Source organism: Nothobranchius furzeri, chromosome 12 (assembly GCF_043380555.1).
Source record: "Nothobranchius furzeri strain GRZ-AD chromosome 12, NfurGRZ-RIMD1, whole genome shotgun sequence".
Taxonomy (NCBI): Eukaryota; Metazoa; Chordata; class Actinopteri; order Cyprinodontiformes; family Nothobranchiidae; genus Nothobranchius; species Nothobranchius furzeri.
In genome coordinates this window covers 25,556,570-25,572,441 of record NC_091752.1, presented here as the reverse complement: position 1 = coordinate 25,572,441, position 15,872 = coordinate 25,556,570, and the positions used below count along the sequence as shown (strand labels likewise).

The window sequence follows — 15,872 nt, the reverse complement described above, 5'->3', positions numbered from 1 at the left end:
TGAAATCATTTTTATTAAAATATCCTTATTTCACAGAAGCAGATTCCCTGTTTATGACATTTTTGTTAATACGTTAAACCTTTCATACAACATAAAAACATATTTTGCGCTTGATTTCAGTTGCTGTTAGTATGAAAAACAACTAACAACTAAAATTAGTGCTACTAACATTTGAGATGATCAAAAGTGTATTTTAGTTTACAGAAGCAATAAAAAATCTCTCTAATGTAAGACCGAATCCTCAAAGTTAAATGAAACTAGCTGATTTTATAATGATCTATCTCCAGTCTTAGTTACAACATCTAATGGCTTTTCTTCTCTCTCCTCTCAATTTTCGCTGCATTCATGAGCGACAGAAAAAGAGTCAAAGAGAGTCTGTTTCAGCCTCGGTGGGCAAGCACAAAAGTGTGTGGCGCCATGGCCTGCTGTGGGCAGATAGAGACGCAGTAAGAAGTGTGTGTGTGTGTGTGTGTGTGTGTGTGTGTGTGTGTGTGTGTGTGTGTGTGTGTGTGTGTGTGTGTGTGTGTGTGTGTGTGTGTGTGTGTGTGTGTGTGTGTGTGTGTGCGCGCACTTATCAAAAGTCAACTGAGCTCATATTGCAGGTTATCAATACATAAAAAATTTTCACTATATTGTGCTGAATAAGAAGTCCCAAACCTTGCAGACACTTTTCTATTTATGCTTTAGTATTTTAATACTCCTGGAAGCAAAAATGCAGAGTTTGATTCAGATAAAGTTCTAAAACATTAAACTTAGTGGAACAAAGTGAAAGCGTAATTCTGCAGCTTTAATCTGCTCAGCTTGGAGCCCCGTAGAGACGCTGCAGCCGTTAGTGGTTAGGGCCGTTTCTCGGGGGGCCCACTTGAAAATCAGTTAACTTCCCCTCAGAGGCTTGCACTTGCTAACATTAGCATGTAGCACATCAATTACCGTCAACACCTAGCATTAGCACAGCCAACTGACAGTTAAAAGCCCCTGTGGGGCTATTTAAAGGGTCTCCAGACAGCGAGAGACTGACAGAGTGAAGAAGTGACTTTAGCAGTTTGTGCATTAAAGCTGTACAGTGAGTCACAAAGCAAGTTAGTGGCTCCTTAGCTAAATAGCCAACACATTAGTCACTTCAAAAACAGCATGGTGACAGGCTGGATGCTGACAAGCAGCTGCACTGCCTCACTAAAGGGCTTTTGACAAATTCATGTACAAATTATTCATTTATTGACCATTTTCAGTTATTGTGCATAATTATTGCAATGCATAGACACATACAAAACATATGTTTTGAGTTCAGACTAAATCTTAGATACTTAATTAGGTACAATTTGGACAACAATATGCTATATAGCTGGGCAATACATCAAAAATATTTCGTTATGTAAATTTCTAACTAACTGATATCTTTTTTCCACTGTCAATAAATTTGGTAGTTAAAAAAATGGAAAGATGTATGTAGGTTGGCGACATTCATGTCCTTTTAGGAAGCTGTACCACCTCAAGTCACATGACATGACTCAACGTAATACACGCAACAGCCCATCTAGTGGACAACTTATGTTTCTGCGCATACATGTAGTTATCGCCCATTTATCATTATTGAGCTTCAGTCCTCAATACACACAGTGATATTGGTTTTAGGCCTTGCCGCTCAGCCCTAATATGCTACAAACAAATGTTCTTAAGAAGTGGGCTTTGTTCTGTAAAGTTTTGACTATTAAAATAGACTTTTTCTTTCTGTCGGCATGGAGGAAAAAAGGCGGAAAAAAAAACAAATAATTTTGAAGAAAATGTTTAGTAAAATTCTTTCCTTTTAAGTAACTTCTGCTTTTGTTTTGGTCATACTTAAAAGTTTGTGCCAAGAACCCAAAACAGCATCAAAAAAGCTCAGTAGCCTGTAGCCGTTCAGCAATATCTGGTACTATCTGATTAGCATAGCAATAAAGCATCAAGGCCTTCTGGATTTGGGCTGGGGACTTTATGAGTGTCCTTTTCAGTGGCCCTGGGCCTGGGAGATTGGGGTTCAAATCCTGGTTGGCTCATATCGAAGACTTTAAAAGAGGCATCCAACGCCTTCCAGCTTTAAGGGGTCAGATTGGGGGGTTAAATCACCAAGGATGGGTGGTTTCTCATCGGGCTTCTCACATCTGCCTTGGAGGATACCGCAGGGTTCAATACTGGGACCCTTGATGTTTTCTATTTATATTCTCCCATTGGGTGACATTCTACGAAAGTTTGGAATTGGATTCCATCTCTTTGCCAACGACTGCCAATTGCACTTACCTCTAGATGGCACCGGTGACCACACAATAAAAAATTTTTTGGATTGTTTGGCAGAAATTAAGATATGGTTGGCAAAAAACTTCCTGTGTCTCAATGGGGAAAAACAGAGGCACTGTTGTTTGGACTGAGTGGACGTTTTGATTTTTCCAACGTAGACTGCGGTGAACTGAACTCCTATCTGGGTGTTTCCGCAGTCATCCTTGGCGTGAAGATGGACAGTGCATACTGCATGGATGCTCATGTGGGTACTGTAGTATCCTCTTCATTTTATCATTTAAGACATTTGGCTACATTATTACCTCACAACTCGACTATTGTAATTCAGTTTTATTTGGTGTAACAGGGTATCCGCGGGTCCTTAAAGTCTTAAATTTGCTTTTCCAAATTTAAGGCCTTAAAAATCCTTAAAAATGACAAATAATCCTTAAATACAGTTTCCAAAGGTCTTAAATCACCAAAAACCCAATAAACAAAATTCTTTTATTACTATAAAATTTTCGTGAATTTATAGTTAGTGTTCAGCATTTTTTGTGTATGATGTTGCCGTAACCGGAACCGTACACATTCCACTGGTTGTGAAAGGGGGCTATTTTTAGATGAGCATATTAGCTGGTTAAGCTAGTGGGAGCTTGCACCATGGGGAAGTGCAAGTTTAATGCTAACTGGATGGCTAATCCCACGTTTGTGACGTGGTTAGCACCGATTCCAGGCAATAGCTGGAAATTATTGCTTAAATTTAATTTAAAAAATTGCTTAAATTTAGTCAAAGTGGCCTTAAAAAGGGTCTTAAAAAGTCTTAAATTTGGCTCCCTTAAACCTGCAGATACCCTGTGCAAGTAAGGGTACTGTAACCCGATTGCAGCTTGTCCAGAATGCTGCAACTAGATTCTTGGACTGCAAAAGAAAGCATGAACAATTGACACCAATTTTGGCTGCTCTCCACTGGTTGCCTGTTGATTTTAGAATTTGTTTTAAACTTCTTTTAATGGTGTTTAAGGCGCTGAATGGTGTGGCTCCAGCCTATTTGGCGGAGTTGCTGCAGCCATATGCTCCAGCCCGGTCACTCCGCTCTGAGAACCAGCTGCTGCTTGTGGCTCCTAAGGCTAGGCTAAAGTTAAGAGGGGACAGGGCATTCTCTGTTGCGGGTCCGAAACTGTGGAACGCACTGCCCCTAACTTTTAGGGGCTCTCTATCAGTAGCAGTTTTTAAAATGAGGCTGAAAACCTAATTTTATGATCTGGCTTTTAATTCTGTGGGTTAGCAATTGTTAATGTTTTATATTTTGTAATTCTCATTTGTGGTTTTAATCATGTCTGTAGTGTTATGTGTTTTATTGTTTTACTCTTTTGTTGTACAGCACCTTGGTGGCATGCTCGTGACTGTAAGGTGCTTTATAAATAAAGGCTGAGTTGAGTTGAGTAGAGTTGAGTAGTCCCAGAGCGCAGCCACTGCTGTAGCTAACCGCTCCCAACAGGGATGGGTCAAATGTGGAAATGCAATTTCACCAGAGTGTGATGATGATGACTAATGGGACTTTCCAGAGATGTCATCAAATCTCATGAGAAGGTACCACTAACCCCATGGTGTTCTTTAATGCAATCAAGTACAGTATTTTTGAGGGTCCTTTGCCATCTTCAGGCAGGTGGATGGAAAGAAGCATTTAAGTAGATATCAAAATAACATCCCTTATTTAATCTTTTTGCTAAATTAGTATTTGTAAAACAGAACCAAGATGGGAAAGCACTGCTGCACAAAGGCTACTGTTTGGAGAGAAGCCAAAGCCTAGTCCCACATGACCACGTGGCCATTTACCATAGCTGCTCCACTTCCAACCAACACACTAATCACATTAATCATCTATTTGTTTTAAAACATCATTAGGGATTTACACATACAGATTTGCACGTGCATAAACAAACACACTCAAGCACTCTTGCTACTGGAAGAGCACAATGGTGCACTTGATGTGTATAAGCAGGAGGGGAGCCAAATTAACTACCATACACTAATCGCTCTCTAATGGAAGCACACTCAGCACATTCATGCATACATTCATGGTAAACACAAAACATGAATGTGCATTTATAACATGCACAAGCTAGCCGAATACACACACGGCTAATCTAAACCCCCTAAGGTTTGTCGGCGATGTTCTGAGTCCAATTTATGAAGCAGCAATTTGAAAATATGTGCATTATTAAGTAAATGTGCACCCGTCTGATGCACGACTCTGTGGTTACTTTCAAAGTGGTGCCCATTATTGTGACTGCTGGAGATGACGTAAAAAGGGCTAATGCAAAAGATTCTATACAAGAGGGAGCCTGGAAGTCCGCAATCAAGAGTAAATGCTATAACATTTTTAAGTTTTATAGGTTTGAAATTGTTACATTTGAGTCTGTAAAGCTGTAATTCTGAAAATGCACAGAAAAAATATCTTGCAAAGATTACGCTGAGAGCTAGCATAGCAACTAATGACATTTTAAGGCACCAATTTGCTCCAGGCCTCCTACTGAATCTTAATTTTATCTAAATATGTGAGATAAGTGAGATAGAATAGGTGAGTGATATAAAGCATTTACAAAAACTCAAAAGATCTAACTGCTGATCTTCTAAAACACTGTTTCCTTGTGAAGGTGTTAGGACTTTACCCTCCTATGCTGGGCTCAGACTAGACACTGCTAGGAGGGGCACGTTGGGGTTGGGTGACTTAAATGGAGAAAAATCCAATAATTATATCCGTCCAGAGGGAGGGAGAGCTTTTAAGGAGGAGGGTGACCTGTTATTACTCTTTCTTTTTCTTTCTCTCTTTCACTTCACCTCCCAAATTCTAAGGTGGAGGGGTAACCGAAGAAAAAGAAGAATGAAGTGGAGGGAGATGAAGCTTATAGCTGAGCTTGCTGTTAAAGTATGTCCTTGTAATTAGCTGAGCATTAGCAGCGGCGACAATGCGAGAGCACTGGGCAGGGAAGTAGCCTTTAACGCTCTACTCATTTCCTGAACTTAATCCTCACCGCTTACCGGTAATAGTTCGCAACACGCACACACAACTCTCAGTCTGGCACAAATTCAGATAATCAGCTGCCCACTAGAAAAGGAAAAAGGACTCCCTGAGAAAAGCTACACCCAGCAACTCACCTCCAATCTTTATTTTATTTTATTTTTTGCTCAAGTCACAATAAGTTAACTGCAGAGAACATCAACATGCACGTGCACAAGCATTTCTGTCTGCATCTGCACATTAGCGTCACTTAGATACAGGCCCAGAGTGGCAAACGCTTAGTTCTCGAGTGTCGAGAGGCTTCTAGCAGCCAACAGGACTTCAGGCAAATCTTAGTTTCTTGTTTCCTCCGGTACACGGGTGGAGAAGACAAGGCTGCACAAGCAAAAATCTATTACTTCCAATTAAGTCAACCAGCGACTCCTTCAGAGTGCCCTCAAGCCACTCAAGTCTTGCTTACAATATCACCAACCCCCACTCCTGTGCCACAAAGTGACACACACACACACACACACACACTACTGCACATGTGTACACATAGATTAAAAGCCACATCCACTTACTGTGTGACTGTCTTTTATGTTTTGCGGCTAAATTATAGACCTAGAAACAATCGCTATGGCTTTGGCTAAAAATGCTCTCAAACATTAGCTGGAGCATTTTCAGTCTGTCATTTTTACCCAACTGTACCGAGCATACAATAGCAAAAATACAAAACTGACTTTAATTGGACTTTGTTTAGTGCATTTGGGTTATCCGAGACATGTTAGCAGAACCGTTTCTTATTGTCTTTTGAGACAAGAAAATGTGTCCAGCTTCCAATTAATCACAACCAACAAAATCACTTCCCATTTAAGGGTAGCTTGTCATAAACATAATTTGATCACATCAAGTTCACCAGCAACTGAATGCAAGTGAGATATTGTATTTATTATTAAAGATTGTTGGTTTAATTTTTAATTGAATCCAAGTTTATATATTAAACTTTACATCAAAGTAGAAAAAATGTTTTATTTTTGTAGAGATGCACCAAAAAGTTAGTTGGTGACTGAAAGTAGCAAATTACAAATGTTTTTCTTTTGGTCTGTGAATGCACCGTTGCTAAGCCTTAATTCACTCTAGAAAACATATATCTAGAAAAGATCAATTACTTTCCTTCCCAGCATCAGAACTTTTTTATTGATCTGAATTCTTTAAAGGGACAATGTGTAGTTTCTATCATTCATTTCTGGAAACATCCATCAAAATGTTGTTAAAAATGAATTAAATGATGCCCAGTTGTTGAAAAATATTGGCGACTATAAGATACAACCATAAAAAGCAGGTCTAAAATACATGGGATCGGGTCTAAGTCTCAGGGCTACGCCAAATTAGACACCACGTTTCCTTCTACGGGAGCCCTTGAGCACAAAATGCATTTACTGATTTGTAACAAACTGTTACAAATCTTTTACCATTCATAAACGTTGTTGTTTTACACATGTACCTCTCCACTCATTGCCATTAATGAAAGGGAATCTGATGGGCTTGTTATTTTGCTGAAGATTGCACTCCCTCAGGGCTTTTTGACCCTAATGGACATCCGTTGATAAGGTCTTACTCCCACACAAAAACACAGCTTGCTTGCAACAATTTAGGTATCTACTGCCTCCTATAACGAGGAAAAATACACACTGTCACTTTAAATTATTATACTCTGTTTATTGTGTGTGTGTGTGTGTGTGTGGGGGGGGGGGGGTTAAGGTGTTGAACACTCATTTCATCAATACATTTGCAGTGGTCTTTAATAGGAATGAATGCCTTGAAATTTGTACTCTGGGGAAAAAAACAATGGTGCACCATTTCCAGGAATTGAAGTGAGCCACATCACAGCTGAGCTTCAGGCGACAGGTTTTGGAGTCTTATTTCTTGATATTTTGACATCCTGTCTTACATTGGATAATAGCAAAGCAACTCTATCATTGACTTGCAACGTAGTGTTTTATCTCTACAAATAACACAAGCCTGGAGGATATCTGCTGTGTGGTGGAGTTGCTAATGATAACTGTTAGCTACTAGCCGAGATGTTCTCTGTTGTTTCCAGGACGTGAAAACAATAATAACCTTCCCCGTCGCGATTCAAGACGGGTGAATCCATGAATGTTAAGTGACAATGTATATATAGAGTTTCACCGTCTATTTTCTATCAGAAGCTAATGCAGGAGATAGGTGTAGGAGACTATATTCATGTTCAGCCTGCATGAAAAACTCAGAGAGATCGATTATAATCAGAGATAAAAGGCCTGAATCGGTAAAAGCAGGTCAGAACTGTGCAAGAATCAGAAATTGGCATTGGTCTTCAAAACTGGAATCAGTGCTACTTTTGTTCTTTATAAACCCTGATATGTCGCATTAACTGCACCGATTTTATGCTTTCTTTTTTTATTTTGTTAAAGCTAATGAGATTTTCTCTCTTCACATCGACTTTGTTCCACTAGTTCAAATCAAAATAGTACGAGACACCTAAGCTCAATCCGGAGCCCACTAGTGGAGAGTGATTTCTATAAAATGCATGTTATAAACAGCGCAGAGGGGGACCACAAATCTTGTCATTGACACAACAGTCTGAGAGAGCGCGCGGCTGCATATGTGTGTGTACGCCTGCCAGCTCCCAGTCTAGCACTATTGTCTAACAAGGTCTAATTAGCACTATGGCACAATGAATTAGCATAATTATGCAAACAGGGCTGTGCTAAAGGCCTGGCACAAGGGAAGACTAGGGGGGGGGGGGGACCTATTACAACACACATGTTCAATTATGCACATACACACACATAATCGCTTTGACACTAATACAAAATACTGTATAAAAAGCAAAACGTTAAAACAGCTAAAACACAGCTCCACTGATCTCACGTGTCAACAAAAAGTAAAACAACACTTCCACGTGTGCAAGACGACTTATTTGATACGATACAGGGGTGTTTATTCTTTGCAAATAAACCCGCCTGGCGAAAACAGTCCCCATACCTGCACTACATGAGATACACAAAGAAATGATCAGCTCCCCACCACGCTGCCTCTCAACACTCAGGCAGTCAGAGCTTATAGTATTTAGCAGCGGGGGTGATAGGTGAAGTCGGCGGGAGATAATAGGGATGACTGAGAGGCTGAAAGGCTGGTAGCCATTCGCACGATGACAGCTGTAGTGAAGAAGGCTCTATTAGGCTTCATTAGGATGCTTGGCTCTTCATTACACACACACACACACACACACACACAAAGCCGTGTTTTCATCCCTTCAGAAGATATTTAGTTACAATCACTTCCAGCAGCTGATTCTAACCAAACAGCTACTCTTTTAGCCCAAATCTTTACTGAAACACCAACCTTAAAGCAATAATTTGGTCATACTGAGGTGTGTTTCCATATCAAAGTTGTAAGCACCAGCTTACTCATTTTTAAAAGCTTCTAGAACAGCCTCTGTTCAGTGAACGTTAATGTTCAATGAAAGTCTGAGAGCATCAAACTGTACAGCCGCTGTCAAATTACAGATCAAATCTCCGAGATTTGCCTCATGAGGAACTCTATGGTCATTAGAAATGTAAATATGCGGTGGAGTCTGGTGGTAGTTTTCTTTTTTTTTTTTTACCATATTAACCATGTAATGAGAACATGACAGCAACAAAAGACTTCAAAATAATACTGCATGTGAGACATTACAACAGTGCTAAGTTGGCAGCAACATACCACTTATATCCTGTCTATGCACTCAACTCCAAAGCAAATTGCTTTTGTTTCCAAACAGCTCCACCCTCCTGAAATACACAATAATTCACATGAATGTTACTTTATAACCTGCCATTAAGTTTGTCTCGCTTGTTTTTATCTACAGAAATTGTATTTATATGAAATTCTAGCAGAAATGATGAAGTAATTACCTTTGGAACTGACCTCCAGAAACTCAGGAAGTACTTGTGAAATTCAAATTTGTAATTAACTATTGAATTACATTAAAATATTTGTGCATTATAAAAAAAGCAGCAGAGTTTTGTTGTTAAAGAGTGTGGTCGACCGAAAACCATTTTTAATGATTATTTCTGATTATAATCAATCACAGTTTTTCATGCAGGCTGAGCATGAAAATGGTCTCCTACAACAACCTCCTGCATTAGCTTCTGATAGAAAATAGACAGTGAAACTCTAGGATATGAAAATCCTCACAGATCTACGTCACACTGTGAATTAGCATTCATGGACTCACCAATCTTGACGCATGATGGGGAAGGCTGAATCAGCAGAGAACGCCTGGGCTACTTTATGCTAACGGTTAGCATTAGCAACACCACCACACTACAGAATCTCTTCCAGGCTTAAGTTATTTGTGGAGATAAAACATCGTTACAAGTCAGTTGTAGAGTCGTGTTGCTGTTATCCAATCTGACCCCTCCTTTCCACAGGAGCCGTCAGCAGCACGTTACTGCAGCAGCACGTCTTGCTCGCGTAAGCTGCTGCTTGGCTCTTCCCACCAGAGACGCGAAGCAGCAGGGGAGCAACTGTCACCAAAGGAGCACGAAGTCACACGAGTGACTTTGTCAGTAAACACAACAACAAGCAGGAGATAACTACAACATGGCTCCAAAATGTTTGTGTTTTACGTTCTGTCCGTTTTATAATCGCCAATACGGACCTGAAAAACAAAGGAGATCGCTAGCTAGGTGATAACTTTTCACGGGGCCACACAGTTAGTAACCTTTTTTTAAAGTAAAGCAACCGGAAAGCTGTATGTTTCTTTATTCTGAAAATCTCGGGAAGCTTCGCTCCGTTTCCGCGTCCGATTTCCCGTCTTTTCTTACCCAAAAATGTCTAACTTCACCCGTTTCAGAGACGTAGCGCGTAGAAAATAGAACCGGCACATAAAAGCCGCAACATGCTGCTCGTGAGACGCGGCCGACTCGCGCTGCTGACGACTCCGGGGGAAAAGGTTCTGTTGACCACAGCGGTTCCTATCAGCAGCTATGACGTGCTGCTGCAGTAACGTGCTGCTGACGGCTCCATCACAGCTCCGGTGGAAAGGAGGGGTGAGGCGTGACATCCAAAAATCAGCAAATAAGACTCCAAAACCTGCCGTCTGAAGCTCAGCTGTGATTTGGACAACCTTTAGTTCAAAGAAATGGTGCACCGGTAAATCACCCCCCCCCCCACCCCCCCACCCCACCCCCCCAAGAGCGACTTACAAGGTATTCATTCCTACTAGAGACCACTACAAATGTATTGATTAGACAAGTGAACCACACCAATAAATAATGGCTCATACCAAAATTTAAGCACTTAGAAATGTTTTAACCCTAGCTGTTAGCTTATCAATACTGTAGGACGTCAACACTTTTCCTCCAGATATTCAAGGAGGCATCTACAATGAATGAGTCATTTTTTTACAACTGTGTCACTGAAACATACTTTAGATTGGCTAAAAGATCCTTCTAAACTACTTTATATACTTTTTTCCATGCAAGCAATAGACTCTTCCTTACTTTTTATTAAAATAAAATAGGAAAGTCTCCATCACACATTTGCAACTTCAAACTCTAAAACAAGTAACAACTATTACTTAGATACTAAATGTAATGTAATGAGTGTGATTTGTGCAAAAACAAAAGAAGTCAGTTTTTGTTATGTGAAGCATGAATCTGGCGAGTCACCTCAAAGCTCAAAGAGCCATCTAATAAAAAAAAAGACACACACATCAACGAGCTCTAAACCCTCTCAGTCGCACATTCAGTGATGCATTCTTAGTCGCTCCACCCCAAGGGGCCCGTATTGTATCCTCAAATCCTGACCCCTTAGCAGGCAAACAAGTTCTCCTAAAAACACTAACAAAAGCTCTCTTGCAGTAACAAGCCCCCACCGTCGGCTGCAGAACCGGGAGGGTCAGAAGTTCAGAGTTCAGATGGTTCAAAGCGATGGAGTCTAGTCAGACAGGGGTTTAATTATTTATTAGAAAGATATAATGAGCTACAAATGTAACTGCTGCTTCATGACCCCAGTGTGTGCATGAGGGGGTGTTTAAGAGCAGGTGGCAGTCACCTTTGACCTGTGAGAATTCCTCCCGTAACACACCTGGGTGATCCGAGGGAGAAGTCTCAGATTTCTGAGAGCTGATTTGATTACATGAAACTTCTTATTTATATATGAGTTTTATGTTATTGATTCATTCTCAATAAAGTTGTTTTAAAAAGTGCTTGTTTTTATTATAAAGTCCAAATGAAGACTGATATGACAGTAAAACTGGGAACTTTATTGAAATGGAAGTCTTGGAGCGCAATCCCAATCCCAGGACACTCTCCATTTCCTAAAATCTTAATTGAGATGCCTTGCCTCCTCCTCGGCTCTTGTAATGAAACTATTGACTCTGGCTTATCTTCACTTTAAGAAACAACATATTGTTCATGTACGTGCACACTTGTGGAACAAACACAAAGGCAGGAGAGAGGAGGTCCTGCTGAGAGGGGGTAGCACTTTTAAGCTGAATCCACACATTTTGGATGTGGTGGGTTAATCCGGCCAGGCTTTTTAGCCTGCTATTCAGGAGGACAAGGACCCCGAGGATTTGGGCTTGTCCACACCTCAGGGGTAGGGGATTATCAAGACAGCAGGAAAGGTGGAGAGAGTATGAGGGAGGGCAACGTGAATGTGTGATTATTAGCATGGCGGCTAGCAGTAGATTAGTGCCTGTCTGTGTAGCTTCTGATGGTACAAAAATACAAATAGATGAGAGTGTTTTCAGAAAGGTTTCTATCTGACTCCCCCATGCTTCAAAAAATATACCCCGGAGCTCTGACAGGGTCACCTCTGGGCCTTTCAGAGCCTCCTCTCAACCAATCCTAATTGATCTCACGCATTACTAGTCCCAAACATGAGATGGCGAACAGGAGGGAGATGGTTGCCCCATTGTCTGAAGAACGAGATCCCTCAGCTATAGTGGCTTTATACACTCCTCACACACACACACACACACACACACACCAACCTCTGGCATGCCCACCCACCTTCTCCCCCTATTCTCCTCTCCCTTCCTCTATGCTCTCATCTCCGGCTGTGCTAATCCATTGGCCAAGTCAGGAACTCTGTTACCCATCTGGCCAAGCATGACTCCAGCTGAGAGGGATGGAGGGGTGGGAGGAAAAATGGGGGGAGCAATGGGGAGGGATTTTAAATTGAGAAAGAGGAATGTGAATGAAGGGGTGAGGCCGTCAAGATGTCTTGTTTGTGACTGAGGACGTCTTAATGATGATTACTGCTTTATTCAGAGCCGGGAGGTAATGAAGAACAACTAATCACAGACAGCTTTAAAGGGCACTGAGGTGGCACAAGGCAAGAAATCACTTTGTGTTTTTATTTCTTTTCCAAAAAGAATTGATCCTCTAGATGTTTTTTAGGAAAATGGATTACATGTTCCAGCTGTTATTAATAACAGCTACCGTTAGGATTGTGTGCAATAAAGAACTGAAGATAAAAAAGATTTTACCGATAAACACGTCAATATCTTTCTCTAATCATTGTAAAATCTTATTTTACTTGTTGTTCCTTAAAATCTTTACTATGCTTTAAAGAATGCATATAATACGGACTGAGTGCATGATGATAAAAACCACAGATACTATGTTTTCATTTAAACACATCATAAAACTACAGCATTAAAACAACTGTTGGTTATACAGCAGTGTAAGGGACAACTCACAACCACCCAGCATGCATAAAATAAAAAAGCCAGGCGTCAATATGAGAAAACCAACCGTGGAACAAAAGCAGCAAGATATATTATTGTATAAAAATAAAAAATAAACATCACAAAAATAAGATAAAACGTGAACTTACAGACGTTGCCGGTATTGTCGAAACTGTTGAGTACTTCATTGACTCTAAGAGGTCCCAGATTATCCCTGAGAAATACAAACATATCTGATGATGGACACAATTAGCATGAATAAACATTTTATTATAGCTGCACAACAGGAACATTTTCTACTATGACTTTGGCTGTTTCTAAGGTTTTGTGAAATCATAACTTGTGCCAAGTGTGTACCTGAGGAAGGCACTGTACTCAGGAAAGTACACACTTCTGTACTCCACCCACTGGTCGTCTGAGGTATTGCTGCGATCTTGTGCTGCAACTTGTTTCCTCCTGAAAAGGTCAAAGGTGGCAAACCTGCGAACGGACACCTGTTTGACCTCTGGACTGTCTGATTGCTTCTGACGCAACACCTGCGAGAGTGAATCACTTTAGTAAACTCAACGAAGCACATTTAATGATGATTGTCTTTTTTATAACAAAGCAGAGTCAATGGGCCCTGGTTTCCTGCTTGAGCAATTTTTTTCATGAAAATGAGAATTGTTTTAGAGATATGAATGACACGTATAAAACATTGCTTCAAATCAAACTATTTAGAGAAAAACATATGATTCCAATTGATTTCCATCATTTGGTTGTCTTTACATCTCTATTGGAGAAGAAATTAAACAAAAATAAATCAATTAAATGGTAAATTACAGGTAAAATCTGCCTAATCCTAGTTTTTTTTTTTTACATTATTACATTTGGCTTTTAAGCCTGGATTTAGGAACAGTTACACATGAAAAGCATAAATTAGTAAGTGAATGTTAACAAAACAAATGTGATTTCATTCTGAAACTGTTTCAAATGTAAACTTAAAAGTAAATGATGTATTAATATGGATGGCGAATGAGAACAGATTTCTAGATCTGACAACAAAATAGAATCCATGTATAAAATAAATTATTAAGAAAAACCTTAACCACTTTTTGACACTAACAAAGATTTTGCCTACAAATAAACACAAAACTGAAAAAGAAGGTATGAATTTAGAAGATAAAATATTTAAAAATCCTAGTAAGTTTGGAAACATTTAGTTTTTATATCTGTGGAGTGAAACTTTCATTCAGTATGCAGGAAGACGGTTGACCAATTTGTCATTTTATACTGAGCAATGTGTCAAAGATTACATCATAGAAAACTATGTGTAGATGAGCGTAAATGTGATTTATAATGGTCATTATAGAGAACTTTAGATTACTTAAGAATTAATATAAATCAACAATGTCAGGGTGAAATGATAAATGCTTTGATGAGTTTTTTAACCATCCCTCTGCAAAATCTGTATAATCACATCCTTCGTCTTCATGGGTGCCATTTGTAAAGTCAGTCATAACTTAACAGTAATATTCTGAGTTATTTAGCCTTTCATAAGAGAAGAAAATGGGAGTTCATTTTTCAAAATCATATTTTCACCATGCTTTTATAAACGCTAACTAACTCCCAACTAACTATTCAATTAGCAAGCTAAATATTTAATTTAGAGTTAAATATTTATTTTACTAACTAAATATTTAATATGGAGCTAAATATTTCGTTTGTGAACAAAAAGTTAGCTCCAAAATGAATTTCTATTTTCTATAATATTTAGATCCCAGTTAAATATTTATTTAGGGGCTAAACCTAAATATAGACTTTGAGAACTAGCTCAAAGTCTATATTTTAGCTTCATAGTAAATAATATTTAGAAGGGATCTAAATATTTATTTTGGAAATTAAGTATTTAATCTGATGCTAAATATTTAGTTTGTCACTAAATAATTAGCTCCAAATTAAATATTTATTTTACAAACAAAATTTTTAGCTCTGACCTAAATATTTAGTTTGGAAAATAATTATTTTGCTCAAAATTAATTGGTTTGCTTGCTAATTAAATGTTTAGTTTGGAACTTCAACATTTATAAATGTATGAATAACATGGTCAAAATATGACTTTAAAATTTAACTACCATTTGTTTCTCTTATGATAGGCTAAATAAACCAAAATATTGTTCTAATGTTATGATTGTTTGACTTTACAGATGGCACCCCATTCATTTCTACTCTCAAGAGAGTGAGACATTTAAAAAAACAACTTATTTTTACATATTTACATAATAAGATGATGTTCTACTTTGTTAAACATTATAGACAAGTTAGAAAGTTTAAATGTGGTCAGTAAACACCACGCAGCCCTATAAAATTACAAGCATTTGACAGTAAAAACTTCCGAATAATTAGAAAATGTCCTTTATCTTTCTGAAGCAGCATTTCGAAGCAAAGGCGTTTCACTAGGACACAAGCATCAGAAAACAGCATTTACCTGTCTCAACAGAGTCCATCTGGCTTGGGCAACAGGAGTCGCACCACAGGTTCCCCCTAGAGAGGTGTAGGTTTTAGCTGTGCAGGTGTCTTCACTAATGTTATCCCTGCAGGACACCGGCTCGGGCTCTTCTGCAGAGCCGGTGGAATCTCTTTCCATTTTCTCCTCAAAATTGTTGTTGGATTAATCTGTAAACAGCTTCCAGGCAAATTGTTTGTCACAGTTATTGATACTGATGGGATGATGCTATGTTACAAAGGATGGTTTCTTTTAAAATACAAAAATCTAGAAAAGATCCACGCTATGGCTCGGTGGAAATCATCTGTAACGTTTTACTTCCGTACATATTGTTGTTTCAGACATAATAGTAGATTGCTGAAGCCATCGTACTCGATTGGAAGTGTGATGCGGAGCCTCAGTGGAGT

At 39.1% G+C, this 15,872-nt stretch overlaps 1 protein-coding gene across 1 annotated transcript in view; it reads right to left on the bottom strand.

Annotated features, from left to right (window-relative positions):
• Nucleotides 1–15,782, bottom strand: part of camkmt (calmodulin-lysine N-methyltransferase) — a 153,210-nt gene extending 137,428 nt beyond the window's left edge. Inside the window, exons 1-3 of the mRNA XM_054750223.2 lie at nucleotides 15,448–15,782; nucleotides 13,338–13,516; nucleotides 13,130–13,194 (exon numbers count right to left, since the gene is read on the bottom strand). Of these exons, the coding sequence (XP_054606198.2) occupies nucleotides 13,130–13,194; nucleotides 13,338–13,516; nucleotides 15,448–15,606 (403 nt within the window). The 5' untranslated portion in view covers nucleotides 15,607–15,782. The remainder of the gene's footprint in view (nucleotides 1–13,129; nucleotides 13,195–13,337; nucleotides 13,517–15,447) is intronic.
• Between the last annotated feature and the right edge of the window lie 90 nt (nucleotides 15,783–15,872).